Genomic DNA, 26,198 nt, shown 5'->3' with positions numbered 1-26,198 from the left:
AAAAGAGGGCTCAGACCATGCAAAATGTTTTAAGACAATAGCCATAATCATAAATAATTGCAACCTCATGACAAACAGGGTATTTATCTTATCTAATAGGAGAGTTCGAATATTTAATGTTTGAAACAGAACGGTGTTGTAACTAAAGGATTTCACAAGGTAACGGCTAGAAAATAAGATAGAACAAACAATAAAGCACATACAACAGCCAACATTTTACCAAATTAATCTAGAAAGACTAACTACCATAGAAAAGTTTTACCAATATGGTTACAGCCTCCTTGACAACACCTACAATTTGAACATTGGCAGCACTTGTTACCAAGACAAGTACAAATTCTGTCAAAACCTGTAACAAGAGAAAAAAGTTAATTTCTTTTGGGGACCATGAAACTCAGATCAAGTGTACTCAATATGCAACACGAAAAGCATGTAAATGTATCTTCCTCCCAATCCTTTTTGTTCAACCTCAATTCTTACCATGAAAAAGGCCAAAGCTCCGCCGGAAAGCATCAACAACAAACTCCAAGTGACATGCCATGAGTTATTGAAATAATTATTCCTTTTGAATTCATGCCATGGATCCAGCAATAGAGAAAGAAGAGCAGTCACCAGCGCCATAATTGGTGCCACAGAGCTCATCAAGGTAAGTGGATTTTTAAGACCTAAAAACAAAAAATAAAGAAAACACTTCTCAGTGATTGATTAGAAATAATGGTATAAAAACTAAGGCAAAGCATCTAGGAAAGAAATGTAATGTATAAGTTTGTTCACCAGAGACTCAAGCTTTTTACCAAGAGCAAAATGTGTTCGTCAATAAGTGCTGGCTACCTTAGAGAAAAAACGCAGAATGACACCATATTAAAAAACTATTAACTCCAAAGCTTAAGCTCATAAGAAAAGGTCCAGCATTTCTATGTATCATCGTTATCTAAAGTAAATCATTATTATTTAGAGAGTAAATGACATATTTTTTTATTGTATTTTAATTTTATTTTGTATGAATAATTATTTTAGTTTATTTTTAATAAATTGCGTTGTTTTATAATAATTTTGTGTGCTTAGATTGTGTGCATAATTGTAAGTGATTAAAAGCTCAAATTTTAAGAAATGTATGTTGCTGCAATAGGCTTGCAAAAGATAGAAAATAACTCGATTACAAAAAAATTGAAACAAATCTGGAACAGTGCAGTTGCTGGAGTCATTGCTATGGCAATCCTGGAACAACAATAGAGAAAATTTTACGCGAGATACTCAGAATATTGCGATCCGTAGTTTCCTAATCTAGAAGATACACGCCCTAGGCTTCCATTTACCCTAATTTTCAACTATAAAAGGAGCACACATCATAAGGAAAAGGGAGAGCCGTCACCCAAAGAGAAAAATCACAAAGAAACAAAAGAAAAATAGAATTCAAGAGAGAGATTGAGGGCTACACAAGAGGAGAATTTGCTGAAATTAATCGGGAACTCAGTCTTTCTTATTCTTCTCTTGTTTTCTTATTTACTTTTTAGTCATGAGGATGTGTTTGATGACTGAAATTTTATTTTTTATTTTTATTTTTTTGTAAACCATGACCTAAATTTATTTGTGGTTAAGTGATAAACAATCTTCATGGTTTATTGACTAAATATATGTGTTGCTGCACATTTGCTATAGTATTTTATTTTGATAGTATTTATTTCTATTCATTATTTCGGCTGGTCACCCATTTAATGATATTAGCTAAGAAAGAGCCACAAAATGACCTATCTTAGTAGAACATATCAGAGAAATACTTGATTTTAGATTGAGTTCAACTTGATTTTAGATTGAGTTCAACTTGATTCCAAAAGGGTCATTCTTAATCTAAAATTAATGATAAACTAGACATAGAGATTCACCTTGTAGGATAATTAGAACCTAATCGTGTAATGATATATCTTTTATTGACAAAACAGCTTATCACTATTAGGTTGCGTATAGATTTAAGATATCCAACATGCGATAATTGTGGATATATAATGATTCTGCCTAGTGTTGTAGCAACCGAGCCAAACATTAGAAAAATAGTCAAAACCATTAAAAAAGTTTATTCAATCAACTACTCTATATTCCCATTGGTACGTGATAATTTATTTTGTTGCATTTTACTTATTGGTTTTTTATTTTAATTAGTATATTAGTTTCATTAATTGTTTTATTTTAATTTAGAACAAAATCTGCATTATTAAAATTGTTGTAGCAAGTCTGATAACATCAATCCCTGTGGAGACGATCTTGAATACTCATCATTATATTACTTGTTATGTACACTTGCACATTGATATCAATAACATTTAAATTTATACCAACACCTGCCCTGAGGTTGATCCCCTACTTTATGACTTCCCCCATTAACGATTGGTCACCGACACCATCACCAAACGTCCCGGTAGTTCGGCCTCTCATCGGGGCGATCTCTTCATCATGGCTCCTTCTATTAACAAGCCTTGGTATAATTCTGTCGCTTCTCATTCCTCCTACGTGAATTCCTCTCTACTCATTTCTTAGCTCGTGCAAGATGGTTGTTAAAGTCTAAATTTGTTTCTCCATCCGCTCATGCATTGCCCTCTTTCATGCTTCATTTGCTATCTCCCTTAGTTTCACGGACTCACTGAGCCCCGGCTCCCCCCTTGAGCACTACTCCCCCTACGTCCAAATCACTCCCTTCTTCATTCCTTTCCTTCTTTCCATTAACGGTATCTTTTGTTTAGCTCCTCATAGACAGCGCCAAAATGTTGATACAAGATTTAGGGTCTACTTGGTCGCGACCAGAATCTCTCCTCAACACTTTAATTTTTAGTTGGTCAGGGATAACTTCACACTACTCCTTTTTAATGAGCAAGACTTTAAGGCTCGCTGCTTCTCCTCTGCGAACTCCTACACGTACAAAAACCAATCAGAGAATGTCGGGGTTTTCCCAGCGTAAACCCTCCACTGCTCAAGTCAGCAATCTGGGCTTATTTAGGAAAAACGTTGCCACTGGCCTTTTGGCTTTTTCACCATAACGTTTATCCTTTAAAATCCCAAGAATTCTCCCTACTAAGAACCTAGAGAAAAGATTAAAATGAATTTTCTTCTTAATATGTTCAATCTCAAAAAATCCAACCTATTTACCTTCGTTGGAGACCCTTTTTATAGCTCTCCTGGGAATTCGGTCTCCATGACCCATGTTCGCCACTTTACCGAATCCTCGGTCGTGGATGCTCGAGCATTGTGATTGTGGCTGAGTGGGTATCGTTCTTGGATTTTTGGAAAGTAGCACACGTTCTGACAACTGCTATTGACTAGGTCTCTGGCCTTGGCCCCAGCAGAAAATTGCCTTGGTATATAGCAGAAAACTTCTGCTCATGCCTCGACCCCAACAGAAGCTCTCCTCAGTGTCAAACAGAAAACTCCTGCTCATGGATGCTATATAGCTTCTCACTCACAAGAAGGAAGTCCTTGTTCGAGTGTAGCTAGTTGCGTCGTTATATACCCTAAACACTAATTCTACTTATTTCTTTAATTCATTCCTATTTGTTTAAAAAAAATAAGATTGTTTGTTATATGCAGAGGACGAGAATGAAAACAACACAAAAATTGTTTGCATCTCAATTACAAAATCCGTTACATTTTTTTCTTTTGAAAAATAAATTTAAAATTCACGTATTTTGCGCGTCTAGAAGAAACGATAAAAAGTGACATAAAAAATGAATATTACAAATTTACAAGTAATTTTTTTTTTATCATCAAAGGGCTCATAAGAGAACTAAGGCAACACTAAGCGGGAGTGTACAATCCCATGAACATCGTTAGTCAATATGCTAAGCATATTTGGAGGAATCGATTGAAAACAATGTAAACCCAAGGAGAAGGAAAAACTGTACGAAGCCAGGAAATCAGCTGCTTCATTGGCTTCTCGATAGATACGCTCCACTTTGGTCAGCCAATCACGCCGGAGAAGTGTTTGGATTTCCTGAATGAGAGTAAAATGCTCATTGATACGAGGATTTGGATTAGAGATTAACCTCATAACGCACATGTTGTCTACTTCCACGTACACTCTGCGGAACCCATATTGCCAAGCGATAGATAGTCCATGAAATAATCCCCATAGCTCAGCTGAAGTCACCAAGCAAACACCTAAATTTGCACTGTAGCCTACTTGCCAAACACCTCTGAAGTCACGGATTAAGCCACCAGCTCCTGCAATCCCCGAAGATTTCTTGGCACCATATGTATTTAACTTAACCCAAGGCCAAACAAGCGCAGTCTAACGAATCCATCTTTCGATACGGGTTATACCAGCCGCAAAGGAGCAGGAATTACTTCGTAGAATTTCAGCAGCCTTGACTTTGATGTCCATTGCAATATTATTGCTATCCCAATAATCCGTCGTAAAAATAAAATGATTTCGCCAGAACCAAATCCGCCAAAATAGCCACTCCAAACAGCACACGCCAAAGGTTTCCACCTAGAGACTTGTTTGAAGCTTGCAAGTTTCTTGACATCCACCCCGCAAGATCAATGTTGAAAAAATCATGATGATTATTGTCCCGAAGAAGACGAATCCATACTGCTCTAGAGTAAGGACAGTCACGAAGCACATGGATCGTGGTCTCCAACTCATACCCGCATCTCTCACAATGTGGTTCAATTGTTAAATGTCCTGCAGTTAACTCTCCCCGCGTCTTCAAACGATTATGCAGCACCAACCAGATGAAAGTTTTTATACTTTGTGGTCCCTTTATGACCACGCCAAACGCCAGATCATATCCCTTTGATGTAAGTATGGCTGAGCCAAGTGATCATATGCTGACTTCACTGTGAACTTTCCATGAGTTGCAGCTGCCCAGTAAGCCTTATCAGCACCATTTCGCGCCGAAGGGGAATGGACTGAAGCAATGCGCATCACTGCATTATGGGATAAAAGATGGCTGAACTTCGACCAGTTCCAGGTGCCGTCTGCGATCATAAAGTCAGCCACATACAAATCACAAAGCTCAGGAGGTATTGGTTTCAAAATAAAAGCCGCAAGGGGAAACGATGCCGTAGCCCAACAGTCCCACTAAAATTTAATTCTCAGTCCATTACCAACATTCCAAAGTAATCCCCGCTTGGCATGATCCCAAACTCGACACACAGACTTCCACAAATGAGAGCCATGCCGAGTGGGAAGAAATTGTGGGATATCCGAGAGAGACACTCTGTATTTTGTAGCTAGTACTTGGGCACAAAGCTTACCAGGTTCGGTGATCAAGTTCCAAGCAACCTTTAACAATAACGCTTCATTCATAACCTCCAATCTCTTAAATCCTAGCCCACCAGCCAGCTTTGGTTGACATATAGTGTGCCAACTAAGTAAACTCATCTTACGCATTTCATCATTTCCACTCCACAAGAATATTCTGCAAACTTGATCAATTTTAGTCTTGATACTAGCGAATAAATTAGTAGTCTGCATAACATATATAGGGATTGCTTGGAGGACAGATTGGGTGAGAGTAATACGCCCTGCAAAGGACAGTTGAGAGGCAGCCCAACCCGAAAGTCTTTGCTGCGTTTTATCCAGAATTCCCTGATAAGTCTGTTTCGAAACCCGGCGGTGCAGCAGAGGCATGCCTAAGTAATTGCCCAAATCTTTTGTGACTGTATACCCAAGTTCACGCCCTAATCGGCCAGCTACAGCCTCGGAGATATTCTTAGAAAAATAGACTTGAGTCTTGGATTTGTTCACCTTTGCACCAGAGCTCAAACAAAAATCATCTAAGACCGAATTTATGAAGAGGGCTTGTGCACTAGAAGCCTCGGCAAAAAGGAGTAGGTCATCAGCAAAAAATAAATGGCTTAGGGGGGTACCCATTCAAGCTAAACGAATTGGTTTCCATTGTTCTTGCTGGATTGAGCAATAGATTGCATGACTCAGTCTCTCGATACAGAGAACAAAAATATAAGGAGACAATTGATCACCCTGCCGAACACCTCTACTAGGGGCAAAATCCCCCGTTAATTCCCCATTCCATAAAATGTTCATCTTATTAGAAGTAATGCACTCCATTATTAACTGGACGAGCTCGAACGGCAAAGCTAGCTCCCTTAAAGTCTCATGAATAAAATTCCAGTTCAATCTATCATATGTTTTCTCTAAATCAATCTTAATATCCATTATACCTTTTTTACCCATCTTTCGTCGCATGGAGTGGACAACCTCTTGAGCGATGATGATATTCTCCGTAATATGCCGGCCGGGGACAAAACTTGTCTGGTGAGGGCCAACAAGATCAGGGAGTAAAGCTTGGAGTCTATTCACAATAATCTTGGTTACTGTTTTATAAAATACTGTGCATAAACTTATAAGGCGATACATCCTGAAGGATGTGGGACGCTCAGTCTTTGGGATCAGGACTAGGAGAGTTTTACTAACCTCTCTGGGGATCCTGTGCGAATTAAAGACTTCCTGTATACCAGAACTAAAAGACTCACCAACAATATGCCATTGAGCCTGATAAAACCCGGCAGGATAGCCATCGATTCCAGGAGCTTTGAGAGGACTCATCTGACAGACTGCCTCATGAATTTCTTCATTCTCCACCGGCACAGCAAGACTTGCCAATCGGGTGTGGTCAATTTGAGGAAAACACCCTCGCATATGATACGGCTGATATATATCCTGTTCAGATTTATATGGTGTAGAGAAAAATGTCACAGCATGGGTTTTAATTTCTGGAGCTTCATAAAGCCACTTACCTCCATCATCCCTGATCGCAGTGATGCGATTATGAGCCCTCCTTGTAATGGTTTTTTGATGAAAAAATGATGTATTCCGATCCCCATATTTAATCCACTCTCTGCGAGATTTTTGATACCATAACAGATCCTCTTAAGACAGAACTTCTTCCAGCTTCTTTTTTAACCTTACCTCCAGACGATACAGGCTACTGAGAGGCCGCCTTTCCAAGGCTTTTTGAACCCCGCCAAGACGAGCAAACAATTCTTTTTTCCTTTTAAAAATATTACCAAAAACTTCCCTATTCCAATTAGCTACCTTACTTGTGAAGTTAGAAGCAGCTTGAGCATAAGGCATATTTCTCTGCCAATTGCCCTGCATAAAATCTCCAAACCGATTATCTGTCATCCAAGCAGCTAGAAACCGGAAAGGCTTTATACTCCTCATTCCTTTACCATTGTGCTCAAAACGAACCAAAATCGGTCTGTGATCAGATTCAACTCGCAGGAGATTGGTCACCGAATAATTATCAAACTTTAGAATCCAATCCTTATTACTCAGAGCTCGATCGAGTCTCTTTGATAGATTCCCACGAGCCCAAGTGAAACGAGGGCCACTGAAAGGCAAATCAACCATGAATTAAAGCTTGGACAAATACCCGTGCCCATTTGAGACCCTCCATGTTTTTCCCCAGCATACAAAATTGAATTAAAATCACCCCCCACCAGCCAAGGGTCATGCATCTATCTCGCAATGCCATTCAACCGATACTATAGCTCACGACGGCGAATTGAGTTGGGGCTCGCATAGACTGCTGTGATCCAAGCTTGAGTAACATTCTGGACACTGATTTTTAAATGGATAAACTGATTATGATTTAGAGCAACCTCAACGTAAAACAAATCACGCCATAACACCCAAATACCTCCAGAGAAACCACTAGCCTCCACACGATGAGAGCGGTCAAAGCCATTTTTTTTAATAAAATCGTTTGCTTTCTTCCCACTTATTCTTGGCTCGAAAATCGCTACAATTGTAGGATTGTAGTTTTTAATTAAAGCAGCAAAAGTTTGTCTAAAAGCTGGGGACCCCGCCCCTTGGACGTTCCAGAATAAAGTTGAAATTGTCATTAATCAATTATGGATAAAGTGGGTGAGTAGAAAAGGTTTACGCATCAAGCTCCACCATTAGTCCAACATGCACTCCAGGAGTCTCCTGTACAACCGTGTCTTCATCATCAGACATGGTGTCTTCACCTTCTTGTCCAAAAACAGGTTGAGAAACCCCCTCATAATTCACCATTATATCAACAACCCCTGCATCCTTGCCATCAGGAGGCTCCGCTAGCTGCTTTGGAAGAATTTGCTGTTCAGGTTGGGCAACAGGTTTTTCACTTGATGGCTGTCCTGCAGTGGCCTGGTTTCTATACGGTATGGTGACAGCCGTATGTTTTGTGGGATCAAGAGTTGTCAAATTAAAAGTAAACTCAACGGTTCACTAGGAGTATGTCTCAAGGGGCTCGGGTTAGGTTCATTAGTTTTGTGGGAGAGGATTTTGGTGGCATGGGGCCGTAGAGTTTCATGCATGGAGCTGGATGTAGTAGGGTGCAGTGGCTTAGGTTTTGGAAACTATGATTTGGCCACTTGTTTTCCTTTGGACAGCTGGTTATGAGGTTTTAGGATTCGATAGGTTTTCAGAGTATTGTTTTTTCGAGTGTTGAAGTGATCGGTAATGGATGTGGTTGGTTGCTAGGGAGGGATGTGTATGGGGTTCTGACCAACAAGCTCCTCCGCAGTTGGTGCATCCTGGTCGTCAGATAAAATAGCAAAACGAGAAGTATTATTGAAATTCCTTCGCTGATTCCTTTCTGAATCCGTAATGTTCTCCTTATCCACAACTAGTCTAGCTCTCCATTTTCGCTCCATAATCATCCATGGGCCAAACCTTTCGCTGGTGTTGTTTGCCACAATCTGGACACCACTCTTATCTAAGGATTTATTAATTAGTGTATTGTTCTCAGAATTTGCCTCATTCATCATATTCGAAGGTTATCTATTCAAACAAGCCGTGCTATTATGACCATACTTACCACATTGATAACATATGATCGGTAACCCTTCATACTCAACCTTTTAAATCCTTCATTCCAAGTTAAACTGAGCCACTAACGGCTAAGTAAAGGAGACACGAACAGCAACCCTAGCAAATTTGCCCCTTTCCCGCGATTCCGTATGATAATCGATCTTAATGAAATTACCCACGAGTTGTCCAATCTTTCTTAGGGCACGCTTGTCATATAAGTGGAACACCATTCCAGGCAAACGAACCCACACAACTGCAGAAGCAATCTCTGTAATGGTGCTATCGAAACTAGGTCTCCACGGTTGGACTGTTAGATAGTGTCCAAAGATTACCCATGGTCCCTCAGTTAACGCATAAATAGCATCCTCTGGTGAGTTAAGTCGAATTAAAAAGTAATTATTTTCAAGGTCGATTACTGAAAAATCCGGAATCATATGCCACATGACCTTCAGCCGATTATACAAAACCTTATAACCTATATTTCTCCCCAACAACTTCACCACCACCAAATTTTGCCAAGGTTTAACTAGTTTCTCATGGATTCGTTGAGAGAATTTAATAGTTGGCATGGTACCATCGTCCCCCACGGTTACATCTCCCGGTTCAAAGTCCCACTCGTCATCCATCTCAGTATCATCAAAACTTCTTTGTTGAGTACGGGGCATGAGGGCATCCTTGAAAGATAACGGTGGTGGATTATCCGCGTCCATACCATGGCTGCGAAAGCGAGCCTTTTTGGTAGAACGATCCTCAGGCGACGGTGGTGGAATCGTTTTCAACAACCTTGGGTTTTCATGGGTTTCAAGGTTTTCGGAGCTTTCCGACATCTTCGGAGTCTTCCCTTACAGATTTTTTGCTTCTTTTAATTTACAGGTAATTTATTTCAACAGCAACTAAAAAATGCATTAATTAATTAAATCTTTCACTTGAGGCTTCAGAGATACTCTAGAGCCCGCCCTATCATGACTCGTCTTATTTCCTCACTTTGGCATTGCCAAGTTCTGAACCTTAATGTAAGCAGTTGAGTTATAATGAGTCTTTTCCTTGTCATTATCAATCATCGAAAAGATTCAGACATCAAGGAGCACTCTCCAGCAGAAGGGTTCCAACCATACCGAAATAGAGCAGCTTTGCACGAGCAATTACCACCGACGCTGTCTAATTATGAAAACAGCAAAAAGATAAGCGTCACAGGTTCCGTTACAGAAGTAGCCACATGCATATCAGGAGCCTGAGGCTCTCCTCAGAAGGATGGCTGCATCAGCAAATTCATAAGGTAGAAAAAATGAGAGTTAATTTTGGATTATTCATCGTGGATTAACAATTTTCAAAATACCATAACTTTAATTTACTTCATTTTTGTTTAAAAAATTTTGGAAAAATGGGGTGCATCTTGATGAAAAGTTTTTTGTCTTTTAACAAAAATAGAAGGTAAGTTGGGTTTTATAATAGCTAATGGAGTATTTTGAAGATTGTTGTTTTATGAGAGGATGATTGGAAATAAATCATATAACTTTATGATAGAGCTAATACAAATTTTTTTTTGAAATAGATATTTCTAAATCTTATATAATTCATTTATATGTAAAATCTTATAAAGGACGTCATATATATTTTTCCTCTAAAAATTAATGTTAATAATTACTTATTTCTTTAATTCGTTACTAATTTTACTTATTTCTTTAATTCATTCCTGTTTGTTTACCAAAAATAAATTTAAAATTCCAGCATTTTGCGTGTCTAGAAGAAACGATAAAAAGTGTCACATAAAATATGAATATTACACATAGGTAATTTATTTCATCAGCAAGTACAAAATGCATTAATAAATTAAATCTTTCACTTGAGGCTTCGGAGATACTCTAGAGCCGGGCCCTATCATGACTCGTCTTATTTCCTCACTTTAGCGTTGCCAAGTTCTGAACCTTAATGTAAGCAGTTGAGTTATAATGAGTCTTTTCCTGGTCATTATCAATCATCGAAAAGATTTCAGACAGCAAGGAGCACTCTCCAGCAGAAGGGTTCCAACCATACCGAAATAGAGCAGCTTTGCACGAGCAATTCTTTAAACAGGCTTGTTTACACGTCTCCGAATCTGTATTCGTAAGGTCTGAGCTAAAAGTGAAGTAAGTGATATCATTAAGTTCAACAAAACTATGATTTTGGGAAGCTTCACATGATAAGGGAGTAATCGGGGAGCACCCAAGGGCAGGCTGTCTATCCTTTATTGGCTTGAAATAGATTGGAGGACAACTGCATTGCCCGCCGGAGCAAATGCCGTACTTGCCGCAAACCATAGGATAACCGCATTCCCCAGAATAACCAGTCAAGAAATCCGCCACTTGTGTCCACCCTTTCGATGCTTGCCACTGGTAAACTCTTAAATGTCCGTCAGGCCACAATCTCATGTACTGTCCCGGTAATGATGCTGCCGGAGGAACAGAAAGTGCCCCTTCTGGCTCGCTTGGTTCCGATAAATTTATGAATAAAGCTAAGCTTCCATTCAGATATCTAACATAGCTTGGTTGCTTTCTTGTTTTCGTGCCACCGACTCTATATTCGTAGTACGGTACTGGAGTATTATTAGACTCTATGGAAGCAGACAATCCTTTCTTAGTGACAGAAAGTGAAAACAAACCCCCATCCATCCAATTCGTGGTTGAAACACTAGCTGTAAGTTTCTTCCCTTTCCACCAATTTTTGCCCAGGAACCAGCGAGTCTGTCGGATGATCGAAAGATTGCCAAACTGCTGCATTTTTCTTGTTGAAAAGTACAAGGTTGCCCGTGTCTGTCAAGTTTAAGCCCACAACAGATTTGCCATTAGTATTCGTCGACCAAGCTACAGTTCCGTCGGCATCTCGCAAAACCAAGTTCCCACGTGAAGTGAGTTCTAAGGTTGCATTTATTCGAACAGGATTGTTACGGTTAGCAGCCCAGACGACCTGTGGGAATCCGATTGCTGGCGCAACGATTGAGGAAGCACTGTTGGTTTGAACTATGAAAACAGCAAATAGATAAGTGTCGCAGGCTCCGTTACAGAAGAAGCCACATGCATATCTGGGGCCAAAGGTTCCCCTGAGAAGGATGGCTCTCACCGTTGATCCGTCCGTGAAAGCTACGGAATGAGGAGTTGACGGGCTGTTGACCCATTTAGTTGAGAGTTTTGCTGTCGGATAATCAAAACTTTGGCTTCGGGCATCAACCAACAAGGAAAACGGTGTAGAGAAAATAAGAAAGAAAAGAACAGAGCACCAGTTCCAGCTAACACTCATCGCCGAAAATGTGCAGTGCAATTCAGATTAAACAGGATGATTGCAGGATTTGGTTTAACTGCAGAATGATTCAAGTATGCAACAATTGGTTGATTGGAAAACTTATTTATAGAACAAAAGTCAAACCCTCTAGTCTCGTCCTACGCGTGTCTTCCCCCACCCACAAGTTCATTGCCCATAGATGAATTTTGAAAAACAGGCAATGATAAGTTTAAGAAGTTATGTCTTTGTTTTTCCCTTGGTCAAAACCTTCGAGAAGAAAGAGACTCAGACCCATCCACAGTTTAAATTTAATAAAAGAGTAGGCCAATGGGCTACCCTCGTTGCTAACCCTTTCCATCAAAGCGCCTAAGGGCCTAAGGGCAACCTCAACTCGAGTCCCGACACACACTCAAAGATTCTACTCTTTCATTAATTATATACTTGGAATTCTATTCACCTTCCACTTAAATAATTATTTTGGGTATTTTTCTCACTTTTTAATTATAAAATTTAGGGATAGATATTTCTCTACCAATATCAGCGGAGTAGTTCTTTTGTTTTTTTAATATCAGTGGAAATAGATATTTAAACTATGTTATGATAGACCTGATTTACATAATCCCAAAATTTTTTTAGTAATTAAAAAAAAGTAATAAAAAAGTAAGTTATCAAAAATGACCATAAAAGTCTTGGAAAATAAAAGTTTTTTTTTTAAAGCATTGAACCAATCAAAATAAAGCGTTCAATGCAACGCAGCTTGCTTCGCCTCCCCACTCACATTCTCAATGTCTAAAGACTGATATTCTCAGTGTCTAAACAACAAATTAGAGACTGACGAAATCAGTGTAGTCATGCATTTCGCAACTGTGCATCTTACAGAAGACCCACTAGTAAAAGCTTCAGGTAACTTCCCATAAGATTGGACTTCTTCGCTCAATTTTGCTTGGCAAAATGTATTTGGTAAACCCTAATGTTGCAGGCACCCTCTTCTTGTTTCTGCCACTGATCTGATTGAGAAGCAGAAAAGATCAGGGCCAAAGCTCAGTCAATGATAAGATTCGCGAGATACTGCAAATTTGAGACCCATTACTACTGATACTTGCCACGGATTTCTGAATTTGCACATATGTACCTTAGATGGTTGCTTGCAGTTATTTGATCCGCGAATTTAAAATTTGCATAATAAATCAATTACGAGATTTACATTCTTATCAAAGATTTGAAGTTTCTTTCATTCCAGATTGTATCCACAAATAACCCTACAAAACTTTGGCGCCAATTTTTTAAGAAAGATGCTGAGAGTTCGTCGGTAAAGCCCAATTAGTTTTCTTTTTCAAATCTAAAAACAAAAGTTGATGGTAAGCATTATTAATGCTAATAATGAATGGATATGTGGTATGTATACTTGCTAATCGTCTGTCACCTTGGCCCCGACAAAATTGAAGGCAACAATTGAGTAGTGGATTTGTCATTTTCTTCCCTATGATCAACGTTTGCTAGTGCTGCCGTAGATGGCAGGCGAACGGAGTTATAATGGAGGTTATGATCAAACTCTGTAACGCCCTCCAAAACCTTAACTACCATTGACATGGAAGGTCTCTTTGCAAAATCACTTTCCAGACACCATGCAGCCACCTTCATCATATTCACTACTTCTTCTCCATTTGATTGCATATCGTTACTGTGTTTATCCACCAGATCAGACAATTTGTCCTCCTCTGCCTTCTTCTTGAATATGCTCAGCAAATACATGTCTTCCTCCTCAGGCTGAGAGCGGTCAAAAACTTTCCGGCCACACAATATCTCCAACATCACAACTCCAAAGCTGTAGATATCTACTTTTTCTGTAATTACTGAGCTAAGCCATTCAGGAGCCAAATAGCCTGGAGTTCCTTTCATGGTTGTCACAACTTGGCTCTGGTCCCGGTCAATCAATTTCGACAAACCAAAATCAGCAACTTTGGCATTAAAGTTGTCATCTAGCAGAATATTTTGGGGCTTGATATCCAAGTGGAGTATCTTCTGCCTGCAATCTTCATGGAGATAGGTTAGTCCCTTGGCAATATCAAGGATGATCTTCTTTCTTTGCTGCCAGTCAAGCATAAACTCATCTGATCTCTGGAAAAGCCACCTATCTAGAGATCCATTCGGCATGTATTCATAAACAAGAAGGTTTTGAGATTTCTCAGCACAAAACCCTATCAACCTCAACAAGTTCAGATGGTGAATGCTTCCAATTGTCTTCACCTCTGCTAAGAAAGATTTATTGATTTCACCAATTCCTTCGAGACGTTTCACTGCAACTTTTGTGCCATCAGTTTGTGTCCCCTCAAAGACTGAGCCAAAACCCCCCTTACCCAGTATCTTTCTGAAATTGTCTGTCATGACTTTCAACTCTTCAAATGAGAATCTTTTGGGTAGTCCTGGCACTTGATCTAAACAATCTTCCTCAATTTCATCAGCCCCCTTTTTCTTCCCAAAGAAAAAGATCAAGATACCAATTAGAACTAATAAACCAAAGAAAGATCCAAGGATGAACCCCATTATTCTTTTTCTGTGGCTCGTCTCCTTTCCTCCTGGACTTGCACCTGGCATTGAAAAGTTTTGAACCTTAATGTAAACAGTTGAGTTATAATGAGTCTTTTCCTTCTCATTATTCATCATTGAAAAGAGTTCAGATGGTAAGTAGCAATCTCCACGAGAAGGGTTCAAACCATACAGAAAAAGAGCAGCTTTGCACGAGCAATTCTTTAAACAGGCTTGTTTGCATGTCTCTGGATCTGTATTCGTAAGGTCTGAGCTAGGTGAGCTAAACGTGAAGTAAGCGACATCATTGAGTTCAACAAAACTATGATCTTGCGAAGCTTCGCATGATAGGGGAGTAATCGGGGAGCACCCAAGGGCAGGCTTTCTATCATTTAATGCCTTGAAATAGGTTTCAGGACAACTGCATTGTCCCTGAGAGCAGATGCCATACTTGCCGCAAACCAGAGGATAACCGCATTCCCCAAGATAACCTGTCAATAGATCGGCCACTTCTGTCCACCCTATCGATGCTTGCCACTCGTAAACTCTTAAATGTCCATCAGGCCACAATCTCATGTACTGTCCCGGGGATGACGATGCTGGAGGAACAGGAACTGCCCCATCTGGTTCCCTTGGTTCGGAGGAATTTATGAAGAAAGCTAAGCTTCCATTCAGATATCTAGCAAGGCTTGGTTCCTTACTTGTTTTTGTGGCTTTGACTAATTCATAATACCGTATTGAAGTATTATTAGACTCTGTGAAAGCAAATAATCCTTCGTTAGTGACAGAAAGTGAAAACAATCCTCCATCCGTCCAATTCGTGGTTGAAACACTAGCTGTAAGTTTCTTCCCTTCCAACAATTTTTGGCCAGGAACCAGCGAGTCCGTTGGATGATCGAAAGATTGCCAAACGGCCCCATTATTCTTGTCAAAAAGTACGAGGTTGCCCATGTCTGTCAAGTTTAAGCCCACAACAGATTTACCACTGGTATTCGTCGACCAAGCAATAGCTCCGTCAGCATCTTGCAAGACCAAGTTCCCATCTGAAGTGAGTTCTAAGGTTGCGTTTATTCGAACAGGATTGTTACGATTAGCAGACCAGACAACCTGTGGAAAATCGATATTGTCATATTCGATTAAGGAAGCATCATTGGCCTGAACTATGAAAACAGCAAATAGATAAGAGTCACAGGTGCCGTTGCAGAAGAAGCCACATGCATATGTGGGGCCAAGGGTTCCCCTAAGAAGGATGGCTGTCACCGCTGATCCGTCAGTGAAACCTACCGAGTCAGAAGCTGATGGGCCGTTGGTCCATGAAGTAGAGAGGTTCGCTGTCGGATAATCAAAACTTTGGGCATCAACCAAGCAAGAAAATGGTGCAGAGAAAATAAGAAAGAAAAGAACAGAACACCGGTTCCGGCTAACACTCATCGCCGACAACGAAGAGTGCAATACGGAATGATTTGTAAAGGAGACTGCAGGATTTTTTTCACTTTGCAGAGAATTTCAATGATAAAATAAGGATTGACTGAAAAAACTTATTTAAGGTACAGAAGTCAACCCTGCAGTCTCGTTAGCTCTATTCTGTATCATCCACCCACCGGTCCCACCGACACGCTTATGACTCATCCACCCACTGGGCCAGGGCCCATTGACGTATTTTATTAAAAGATAGGCATAAGAATAAGAAAAAGGATATTTATATTAATGATGATGCTAAAGACAGAGAAAAATGAAACGAGTGAAAGATGAGGAAATTTTGCTCCAGTTCAATACACCTTTTTTTATCTTTCTCTCTCTTTACCATTTTTGTATTCATATTTTAATGTTCTACAAAAAAGTTTGTTTTTTCATTTCTGTTTTCCCGTGGTAGCGTAAAAGTCCACAGAGTCGGTGCCTGGTAGCATAAAACCAATGAAGGGAGTACAATACAATTTATCAAAGGATGACCATAAAAGTCCTCAAAAAGTGAAATAATATATTTGAAGCATTGAACAAGTCAAAATAAAGCGTTCAATCGATTACAGCTTGCTTCGCCACTTGCATTCTCAATGTCTAAACTAAACAACAAATCAAAGACCGACAAAATGACCGTAGAGTATGCATTTCGAAAATATGTATCTGACACAAGACCCACTAGTAAAAAGCTTGAGGTAAACTTCCCACATGAACGGGCTTCTTCAGTCTTCACTCAATTCCGCTTGCCAAAATGTATTTGCTAAACCCCTGATTTTGTACACACCCTGTACGTTTCTGCCACTGACCTGCTTGAGGAGCAGAAAAAATCAAGCCGAAGCTCAGCCAAAAATAAGATTTGCTAAGTACCGCAAACTTGAGACCAGTTACTACTGATGCCACGGATTTCTTTGGCTGATAACCTGATAATCAAATGTAAATCAATGGATCATTACACAAACTTGGACCACTGATAAATACCAAATCAAACCATTGCATCAACCTAAGGTTCCACCCCAAACTGCATAGATGTCCAATGTTTTTAGGGGAGAAGGTTCAGCAAGAGGCTTTCACAAGATTATCAAAATTCAAATCATGTGATTACTAGAAACTTCAAGTGCCCTCATCTAGATCATCAATCTCCTCTAGAATAACATATTTTGCAGAAGCATTTGTTTCACGTGATCCCAGCATGCCATCTTCATTTGCATGACCTGCCTGAAGCTTTTGGTATCTGAAAAAGGATAAAACAGAGTAACAATCAATAACAAAACCCAGATTAGGAAAAAGTTGACAAGAAGCACACAGCAGAAATCAGGCGTTAAGATTAGGTAACTTAAAGTTGAGCTTTATCATTCTGCCCGTAAATTGTTCCACAACTAATGTTGAATACAGATGCTTTTCTGATCCATAATCTCAGAGACTAGAGAGACTCTAAAATTCCAATATTTTTAATATGTCAGGAAGAAACATCAAAAACCAAAATATTATTCAAGAGATCCACAAACAAATGCAATCAATACATGTCAAATTTGGTAAGTGAGGAGCAAAGGACTGACAAAATTTAGCTGGATGAGCCGGTAAAATATCAATTCTCATTGCTAACTGATAGCAACAGGACAAGGCAATTATAAGTTGGTTGATCCCATTTATAATGACACATAATGACCATTGGGAAGCTTTCTTGAATTTCGAGAAATGTCATTATCATATTCTTAAATTTTATCAAACTTCAATAACTAGGGCACATAATGTGGAACCTTTGTATAATGATCCAATTTTGTGCAGCAGGCTAACCGTTCACAGATAAGATTAAAGCTCACCACCAGAATGTTCGCAAATCTGACATATAACATCTGTTGGACATCAACCAAGCTTTAGTGTTTAATGTTATAGAAGGGTATTTAACATGGAAAACATGCAAGTTAAAGGAACATCCTTCTCATGCAAACAGCCAAAAGCAAAGGCTAGTCATGGGAAATTTGTCCAGTCCAAAAGTTCTACAATTACATTTTGTCCCGTTTAATTGGACTCTTTGATGAGAGGAAGTTTTAAGATTATTAGCAATGAACTGGATACTTATGTATTCTGCATCACACAATCCACATTTGGCCACTACACACTAAGCAATAATCTAACAGCCAAATAATAGTTGAAAAAAAAAAGACAACAACAAAATCAGTTAACACAGAAAAAAAAGGAAAAAAGAAAAAGAGAAGAAACATACAATAATAGTTCAAAACTACAATAACTAATGACTTACTTGTACCAATTGAATAAACTGACACCAACCAGGATTGTGAAGAGACCAAACCCCTTCAGCCAACTGAACTCATCATGGAAGTAAAACACTGCAACCTGTACATTTACATATTGAAGTAGAATCCTTTGAGAGTCCTTATACTGTGTAGCCATTCATGTTTTTTATATTTGTAATTATTAATAAAATAACTAACCAAATGAAAAAACACAATAAGAAAACATAAGACTAGGGTTTAATTCTATACGGTGTCTGTCTATGCAGGAGACAGCTACATTGCGACAATAAAACTAGTAAAACAATCAAAGCACAGTGTCCGTCTATGCAGGAGAGAGCTACACAGCCTACACTGTGACAATAAAACTAGTAAAACAATCAAAGCGTGATTCTTACATCTATAGATGCATTAAACATCCTCAAACAAAAATCTAAATGTAATTACAGATCACAATTAAAAGTTACAAAAGACGGCTCAGACCATAAAAAATATTTTAAGACAATAGCCATAATCATGAATAATTGCAGCTCATGACAAACAGGGTATTTATCTTATCTAATAGGAGAGTTTGAATATTTAATGTTTCAAACAGAACGGTATTGTAACTAAAGGATTTCACAAGGTAACGACTAGAAAGTAAGATAGAACAAACAATAAAGCACATACAATGGCCAACATTTTACCAAAATAATCTAGAAAGCCGAACTACCCTAGAAAAGTTTTACCAATATGGTAACAGCCTCCTTGACAACACCTGCAATTTGAACAGTGACAGCACTTGTTACCGAGACAAGTACAAATTCCGTCAAAACCTGTAACAAGAGAAACAAGTTAGTTCTTTTGGGGACCATGAAACTCAGATCAAGTGTACTCAATATGCAACATGAAAAGCATGTAAATGTATTAATTTCTTTTGGAGACCATGAAACTCAGACCAAGCATACTCAATATGCAACACGAAAAGCATGTAAATGTATCTTCCCCCCAATCCTTTTGTTCGACATCAATTCTTACCATGAAAAAGGCCAAAGCTCCGCCGGAAAGCATCAGCAACAAACTCCGAGTGACATGCCATGAGTTATTGAAATAATTATTCCTTTTGAATTCATGCCATGGATCCAGCAATAGAGGAAGAAGAGCAGTCACCAGCGCCATAATTGGTGCCACATAGCTCATCAAGGTAAGTGGATTTTTAAGACCTAAAAACAAAAAATAAAGAAAACACTTCTTAGTGATTGATTAGAAATAATGGTATAAAAACTAAGGCAAAGCATCTAGGAAAGAAATGTAATGTATAAGTTTGTTCACCAGAGACTCAAGCTTTTTACCAAGAGCAAAATTTGTTCATCAATAAGTGCTGGCTAGCTTAGAAAAAAGCAGAATGATACCATATTAAAAGACTATTAATTCCAAAAGCTCAAGCTCATAAGAAAAGGTCCAATAAACAGTATTTCTATGTATCATCATTATCTACAGTAAATTCTGAGGAACATACATGTTACACACACTTGCAGATGCTTACAGCGGTCCATGAAAATCTAATATGTGCAAAGCATGCTTGCAGATACTTATGGCAGTAGATAAAATCTAGTAGCAGTTGAGATTGGCTAAAATTCAAATGAAATAAAAGAAAAAGAATAAGTACCTACCGTAATTTGCTTTCTTTACATCCATTTTTATTTCGCCATGGACCATCGTATTGAAATCCAAACAAAAAAATAAAGTCAGGTACGAAAAAAAAATTGGGTTTAAGTTACACAAATTCCATAAACCATGTATATCAGGAATACAACTAAACCATACCTGTAGAAGAATTTGAGTCATGCACCAACGAAATCCAGACATGACAGCAGCAAGCATAACAAAAAGAAATCCCCAAAACTCAAACTCTGTCTACTTCGCAACTGGAATATGAAGTGATATATGATCACAACAAAATACAAAAGTTTTATATTGGAGAAATTATAAAACCTTGAAAATGGCAATAAGTTTAATCAAAGAGAGATCCCACATCAAAGAAAAGGGTGAGATAGAATACACTTGAAGCCTTGCCACATAGAAGTCAAACTTTTACGAGCGTTTAACTAGAGATTTGATTATTTAAGGACTCAGGGTGCAGTATATAAGCTATGGACAGTCTTTGCAAAAGCTTCCTACATTATATTCTTAATCTTAGGTGCAATATGTCTTCATGACGATTATATTCAACCTCTGCAATATGTCCTCATGATAATTATATTCATCCAAAAATTAGCCATACCCTCCTAACACAACAAGAGAGGTCATAAAAAGTGAGACTAAAATTGCTCTGTTACCACTCGACCCAAGAGCTTAAGTTTTGGCATACTCTTCATTATAGTGGGATCTCTTTGTTTCCAAAAAACAAAATTTCCCCAACTCCTTGTTTCACTAACAAATAACCAGTAGGTAAATATTATAATAAAGATACTATTTAATGCTCTTTATTAAGCAACATTTTAGACCTATTATATATATATATATATTGAAGCATTGAACAAATCAAAATAAAGCGTTCAATGTAATGCAGCTTGCTTTGCCTCCCCCACTTACATTCGCAATATCTAAAGACAGACATTCTCAGCGTCTAAACAACAAATGTAGACGACAAAATCACTGTAGAACATCCATTTTTCGGAAGTATTTATCTTACAGAAGATCCACTAGTAAAAGCTTGAGTTAACTTCCCATAAGATTGGACTTCTTCGCTTAATTTTGCTTGGCAAAAGTTTAATGTTGTAGGCACCCTCTTCTTGTTTCTGCCACTCATCTGCTTGAGAAGCAGAAAAGATCAGGGCCAAAGATCAGTCAATGATAAGATTCGCCAGATACTGCAAATTTGAGATTAATTACTACTGAGACTTGCCACGAATTTCTGAATTAGCACATACGTACGTTAGAAGGTTCCTGCAGTTATTGGTCCACGAATTTAAATTTGCATAATAAATCGATAATGAAACTTACATTCTTATCAAAGATTTAAAGTTTCTTTTATTCCGGTTTGTATCCACGAATAACCCTACAAAAATTTGGGGCCAATTGTTTTTTATTTTTTTCAAGAAAGATGCTGAAAGTTGCTGGTAAAGCCCAATTGGATTTCTTTTTCAAGTCCAAAAACAAAAGTTGTTGGTAAACATTATTAATGCTAATCAAGAATGGAAAAATGGTATGTATACCTGCTAGCCGTCTGTCATCTTGGCCCTGACAAAACTGAAGGCAACAATTGAGTAATGGGTTTATCATTTTCTTCTCTACGATCAACGTTTGTTAATGCTGCTGTAGTTGGTAGATGAACCAAGTTATAATGGAGGTTATGCTCAAACTCTGTAACATCCTCCAAAACCTTAACTACCATTGACATGGAAGGTCTCTTTACAAAATCACTTTCCAGACACCATGCAGCTACCTTCATCATATTCACTACTTCTTCTTCATTTGATTGCATATCGTTACTGTGTCTATCTACCAGATCAGACAATTTGTCCTCCTCTGCCTTCTTATTGAATATGCTTAGCAAATACATGTCTTCCTCCTCAGGCTGAGAGCGGTCAAAAACTTTCCGGCCACACAATATCTCCAACATCACAACTCCAAAGCTATAGATATCTACTTTTTCTGTAATTACTGAGCTAAGCCATTCAGGAGCCAAATAGCCTGGAGTTCCTCTCATGGTTGTCACAACTTGGCTCTGGTCCCGGTCAATCAATTTCGACAAACCAAAATCAGCAACTTTGGCATTGAAGTTGTCATCTAGCAGAATATTTTGGGGCTTGATATCCAAGTGGAGTATCTTCTGCCTGCAATCTGCATGGAGATAGGTTAGTCCCTTGGCAATATCAAGGATGATCTTCTTTCTTTGCTGCCAGTCAAGCATAAACTCATCTGATCTCTGGAAAAGCCACCTATCTAGAGATCCATTCGGCATGTATTCATAAACAAGAAGGTTTTGAGATTTCTCAGCACAAAACCCTATCAACCTCAACAAGTTCAGATGGTGAATGCTTCCAATTGTCTTCACCTCTGCTAAGAAAGATTTATTGATTTCACCAATTCCTTCGAGACGTTTCACTGCAACTTTTGTGCCATCAGTTTGTGTCCCCTCAAAGACTGAGCCAAAACCCCCCTTACCCAGTATCTTTCTGAAATTGTCTGTCATGACTTTCAACTCTTCAAATGAGAATCTTTTGGGTAGTCCTGGCACTTGATCTAAACAATCTTCCTCAATTTCATCAGCCCCCTTTTTCTTCCCAAAGAAAAAGATCAAGATACCAATTAGAACTAATAAACCAAAGAAAGATCCAAGGATGAACCCCATTATTCTTTTTCTGTGGCTCGTCTCCTTTCCTCCAGGACTTGCACCTGGCACTGGCAAGTTTTGAACCTTAATGTAAGCAGTTGAGTTATAATGAGTCCTTTCCTTCTCATTATTCATCATTGAAAAGATTTCAGATGGTAAGTAGCAATCTCCAGCAGAAGAGTTCAAACCACGCTGAAAAAGAGCAGCTTTGCAAGAGCAATTATTTAAACAGGCTTGTTTGCATGTCTCCGGATCTGTATTCGTAAGGTCTGAGCTAAATGAGCTAAACGCGAAGTAAGTGACATCATTGAGTTCAACAAAACTATGATCTTGCGAAGCTTCACACGATAAGGGAGTAATCTGGGAGCACCCAAGGGCAGGCTGTCTTTCATTTAATGGCTTGAAATAGGTTGCAGGACAACTGCATTGCCCCCCAGAGCAGATGCTATACTTGCCACAAACCAGAGGATAACCGCATTCCCCAAAAATACCTGTCAATAGATCTCCCACTACTGTCCACCCATTATATTGTTGCCACTCGTAAACTCTTAAATGTCCATCAGGCCACAATCTCATGTACTGTCCCGGGAATAATAATGCTGGATGAAGAAAAACTTCCCCATCTGGTTCCCTTGGTTCGGAGGTATTTATGAACAAAGCTAAGCTTCGATTCAGATATCTAGCATGGCTTGGTTCCTTACTTGTTTTTGAGGCTGTGAGTAATTTATAATACGGTACTGAAGTATTATTAGACTCTATGAAAGCAAATAATCCTTCGTTAGTGACAGAAAGTGAAAGCAAACCTCCATCCGTCCAATTCGTGGTTGAAACACTAGCTGTAAGTTTCTTCCCTTCCAACAATTTTTGGCCAGGAACCAGCGAGTCCGTTGGATGATCGAAAGATTGCCAAACGGCTGCTTTATTCTTGTCGAAGAGTACGAGGTTGCCCATGTCTGTCAAGTTTAAGCCCACAACAGATTTACCACTGGTATTCGTCGACCAAGCAATAGCTCCGTCAGCATCTTGCAAGACCAAGTTCCCATCTGAAGTGAGTTCTAAGGTTGCGTTTATTCGAACAGGATTGTTACGATTAGCAGACCAGACTACATGTGGAAATCCGAAAGCTGGAGAAACGATATTGGAGACACTATTGGTCTGAACTATGAAAACAGCAAATAGATAAGAGTCACAGGTGCCATTGCAGAAGAAGCCACATGCATATCTGGGGCCAAGGGTTCCCCTAAGAAGGATGGCTGTCACCGCTGATCCGTCACTGAAAGCTACCGAGTGAGAAGCTGACGGGTGGTTGGTCCATGAAGTAGAGAGGTTCGCTGTCGGATAATCAAACCTTTGGGCATCAACCAAGCAAGAAAATGGCGTAGAGAAAATCAGAAAGAAAAGAACAGAACACCAGTTCCCGCTAACACTCATCGCCGACAATGAAGAATGCAATGCGGAATGATTTGGAAAGGAGACTGCAGGATTTTTTTCACTTGCAGAGTATTTCAATGATAAAATAAGAGCTCGATTCAAAAAATTTATTCAAGGGACAGAAGTCAACCCTGCATTCTTCTTGGGTCTATTCTGTACCGTCCAACCACCAACACCAGGGGCGGATCTATTAAGGGATTACATGGGCCCTTTAAAAAAAAATCAATATTTAATATTTTTTATTGAAGTAAATATATATTAATAAAATACTTATTTTATAAGTTTGAAAAAATTCTTTAGCCCCTCCAGTTAAGATTGGTTTGTTCCGCTCCTAACCGACACACTCATGACCCATCCACCCACTGGGAACCAGCGATATTTATTCTGATGGGCAACTCGAATGAGAATTAGATTTGTTTTCACTACTGGTATAACAAGTCACGTACAGCTTTCTCCTAGTCGGAACCTAGCGTCCGTTTTTCTCTTTTCGTCTCTTTGGTTTCCCACCTATATACAGAGTAATCTCAAAAAAGTTTTATGAAAATTGCGGAAGCTGCTTTGCCAAAAACTGGCCTTTCAAAGTTTATTTAAACTGCTTCTGAAAACATGCATATCAAACACACTTTCAACTCCTGACTAACACCCAAAAATGCATTCTCAACACATTAACGACTAAACGGGCCAACGGAGACAGTGTTTAAAAAGAAACTTTTAGAAAATCAGCAAAAACTTTTACTAAGTTCTTATTATTTTTTTCAAAAATAAAAACCTTAATTTTCATTAAAAACTTTCCCTCCAGAAATTCTTTGCTCCTGAATGATAACAAGGACAACCTTTTGTTAATGCTTTAAATATAATTTCTACTTTTGTTAACTAGGCTAGACTTTTGAACCCGAAAGTTAAATAAAAGTAAAGAGTAAAACTACTTACTTGCTTGCTCGCTAGTTGCTGTCTAAAAAAATTGCAAAGTGTTTAAAAAAGAAAATTTTATTGATATTGATTTTGAGTACAAGTTGAATGCTTGCTTGTTAGCGTATTCACGACTCTTTTTTCCGACTCTACCTTTACATAGACTTGAAAGTCTTTATATACAACTCTAGACTTTTGGACTATTATTGATTTTGATTACAAAAGACAAAAGCAGAAAATGACTCTTTACATGTGGCGAAAAGCCAACGATTAATTTAAAAAGTACAAACTGGCTAACTAGTACTTTTATAGTGACTCACTGTCTACAAATAGTAACTGGCTACTATTTTTAGTGATGACTCACTGTCGGTAAGAAAAGACAAAATGAAAAAGGTGTTTTTACAGTTTTTCCTTTATCGAGTAGTGAGTAAGGGTTATCTATAAAATCACGTGACTCTGGCTATTTTGACTTTACACTGACTTTGGCTACTGCTGACTACTTTGTTTTTAATGGTGTCTCCTATCGCTCCATCATTTCATCAACGGCTTCAACTATATCCTCATCCAAAGATTGATGACTCATAGCTTCAGATTCATGTCCCAATAATGACATGTCATTTATTTCATCTAGCGCCTCCAAGTATTCTTCACGTTTCTGTAGATTATCAACTTTGATTTGTAGTGAAGGAATGAGTAACTACTCACAGACAACATGCTTTTGGGCGATGATTGTGTAGTGTTCTGCTTGAGCAATGATCCTGTCATGAGTATGTAACCATTCATAGAAGGATGTCATTTCATGAGTTCTTCGATATAAATCATTTGCAGAGAAATTGGGCCTGTCTTGATAAAATCTTCGTCTGTACTTCTTGGCTCCTTCGCAAATAAAAATGACATGGTAGGCTAGTAATATGACATTGGTTTTGGTTTTATTAATTATTTGAGGTCTGGGTGGTGTAGAATTAAAATTGATTACTAATGGTGCTTTGCTTATAATGGCTAAGGCTCTGTTTAAGGTTGGTGGAAAGAATTTAAACCTGTCTTGGCTAAAAATATAAATGGTTCGTATCATTTCAAAGCTAAGGGCTTTGTACAAGATGTCTTCATTGTCTATGGTTTTGGCTAGGGAGTAATCAAAAGAAATTATAGGAAAATTATGTCTAAGTGCAATAATGTTATTTAATTCTGACCAGCTGGGTCCAAATTCAAGTAAGAAATTTAACTGGCTATCAAACAA

General features: G+C 38.6%; 3 protein-coding genes across 33 annotated transcripts in view; all 3 read right to left on the bottom strand.

Annotated features, from left to right (window-relative positions):
• Window positions 1-26,198, bottom strand: part of LOC102606833 (probable sugar phosphate/phosphate translocator At1g06470) — a 49,555-nt gene that overhangs the window by 2,202 nt on the left and 21,155 nt on the right. Inside the window, exons 8-13 of one of the 18 annotated variants that reach the window (XR_008052305.1) lie at window positions 19,956-19,968; window positions 19,321-19,505; window positions 19,032-19,118; window positions 18,312-18,406; window positions 17,052-17,282; window positions 16,552-16,971 (exon numbers count right to left, since the gene is read on the bottom strand). The exons of 2 other annotated variants lie outside the window; for them this stretch is intronic. Coding sequence is in view for 10 of the 16 variants with exons in the window: in XM_052434780.1 (XP_052290740.1) it covers window positions 19,017-19,118; window positions 19,321-19,505 (287 nt within the window). In the remaining 6 variants the exon portion in view is untranslated. 15 more of the 18 variants (XR_008052303.1, XR_008052302.1, XR_008052301.1 and 12 more) reach the window with 15 other exon arrangements.
• On the bottom strand, window positions 13,370-16,083 carry LOC102608576 (G-type lectin S-receptor-like serine/threonine-protein kinase SD2-5). The gene is made up of 2 exons (XM_052434766.1): window positions 15,878-16,083; window positions 13,370-15,700 (listed from the first exon to the last, which is right to left on the bottom strand). The coding sequence occupies exons 1-2, from the start codon at window positions 16,022-16,024 to the stop codon at window positions 13,487-13,489; spliced, it is 2,361 nt and encodes a 786-aa protein (XP_052290726.1). The 5' UTR covers window positions 16,025-16,083; the 3' UTR covers window positions 13,370-13,486.
• LOC102609162 (G-type lectin S-receptor-like serine/threonine-protein kinase SD2-5) lies at window positions 20,110-24,228 on the bottom strand. Of its 14 annotated transcripts, none has more exons than XR_008052294.1 (4): window positions 21,501-24,228; window positions 21,289-21,343; window positions 20,878-21,199; window positions 20,110-20,210 (listed from the first exon to the last, which is right to left on the bottom strand). XR_008052294.1 is itself a non-coding variant. In XM_006492205.4 (2 exons), exon 1 carries the CDS (start codon window positions 24,050-24,052, stop codon window positions 21,515-21,517), a length of 2,538 nt encoding a protein of 845 aa, XP_006492268.2. In that variant the 5' UTR covers window positions 24,053-24,228; the 3' UTR covers window positions 20,110-20,210; window positions 21,501-21,514. The 14 variants fall into 14 exon arrangements, 2 of the variants coding, with proteins under 2 accessions (XP_006492268.2, XP_052290725.1); XR_008052295.1 differs by having other exon boundaries at window positions 20,878-21,155; XR_008052298.1 differs by having other exon boundaries at window positions 20,878-21,094.

The sequence above is a fragment of the Citrus sinensis genome, chromosome 2 (genome assembly GCF_022201045.2).
Source record: "Citrus sinensis cultivar Valencia sweet orange chromosome 2, DVS_A1.0, whole genome shotgun sequence".
Lineage (NCBI taxonomy): Eukaryota > Viridiplantae > Streptophyta > Magnoliopsida > Sapindales > Rutaceae > Citrus > Citrus sinensis.
The sequence above is the reverse complement of the archived record's forward strand: the minus strand, read 5'-3'. Positions and strand labels throughout refer to the sequence as shown.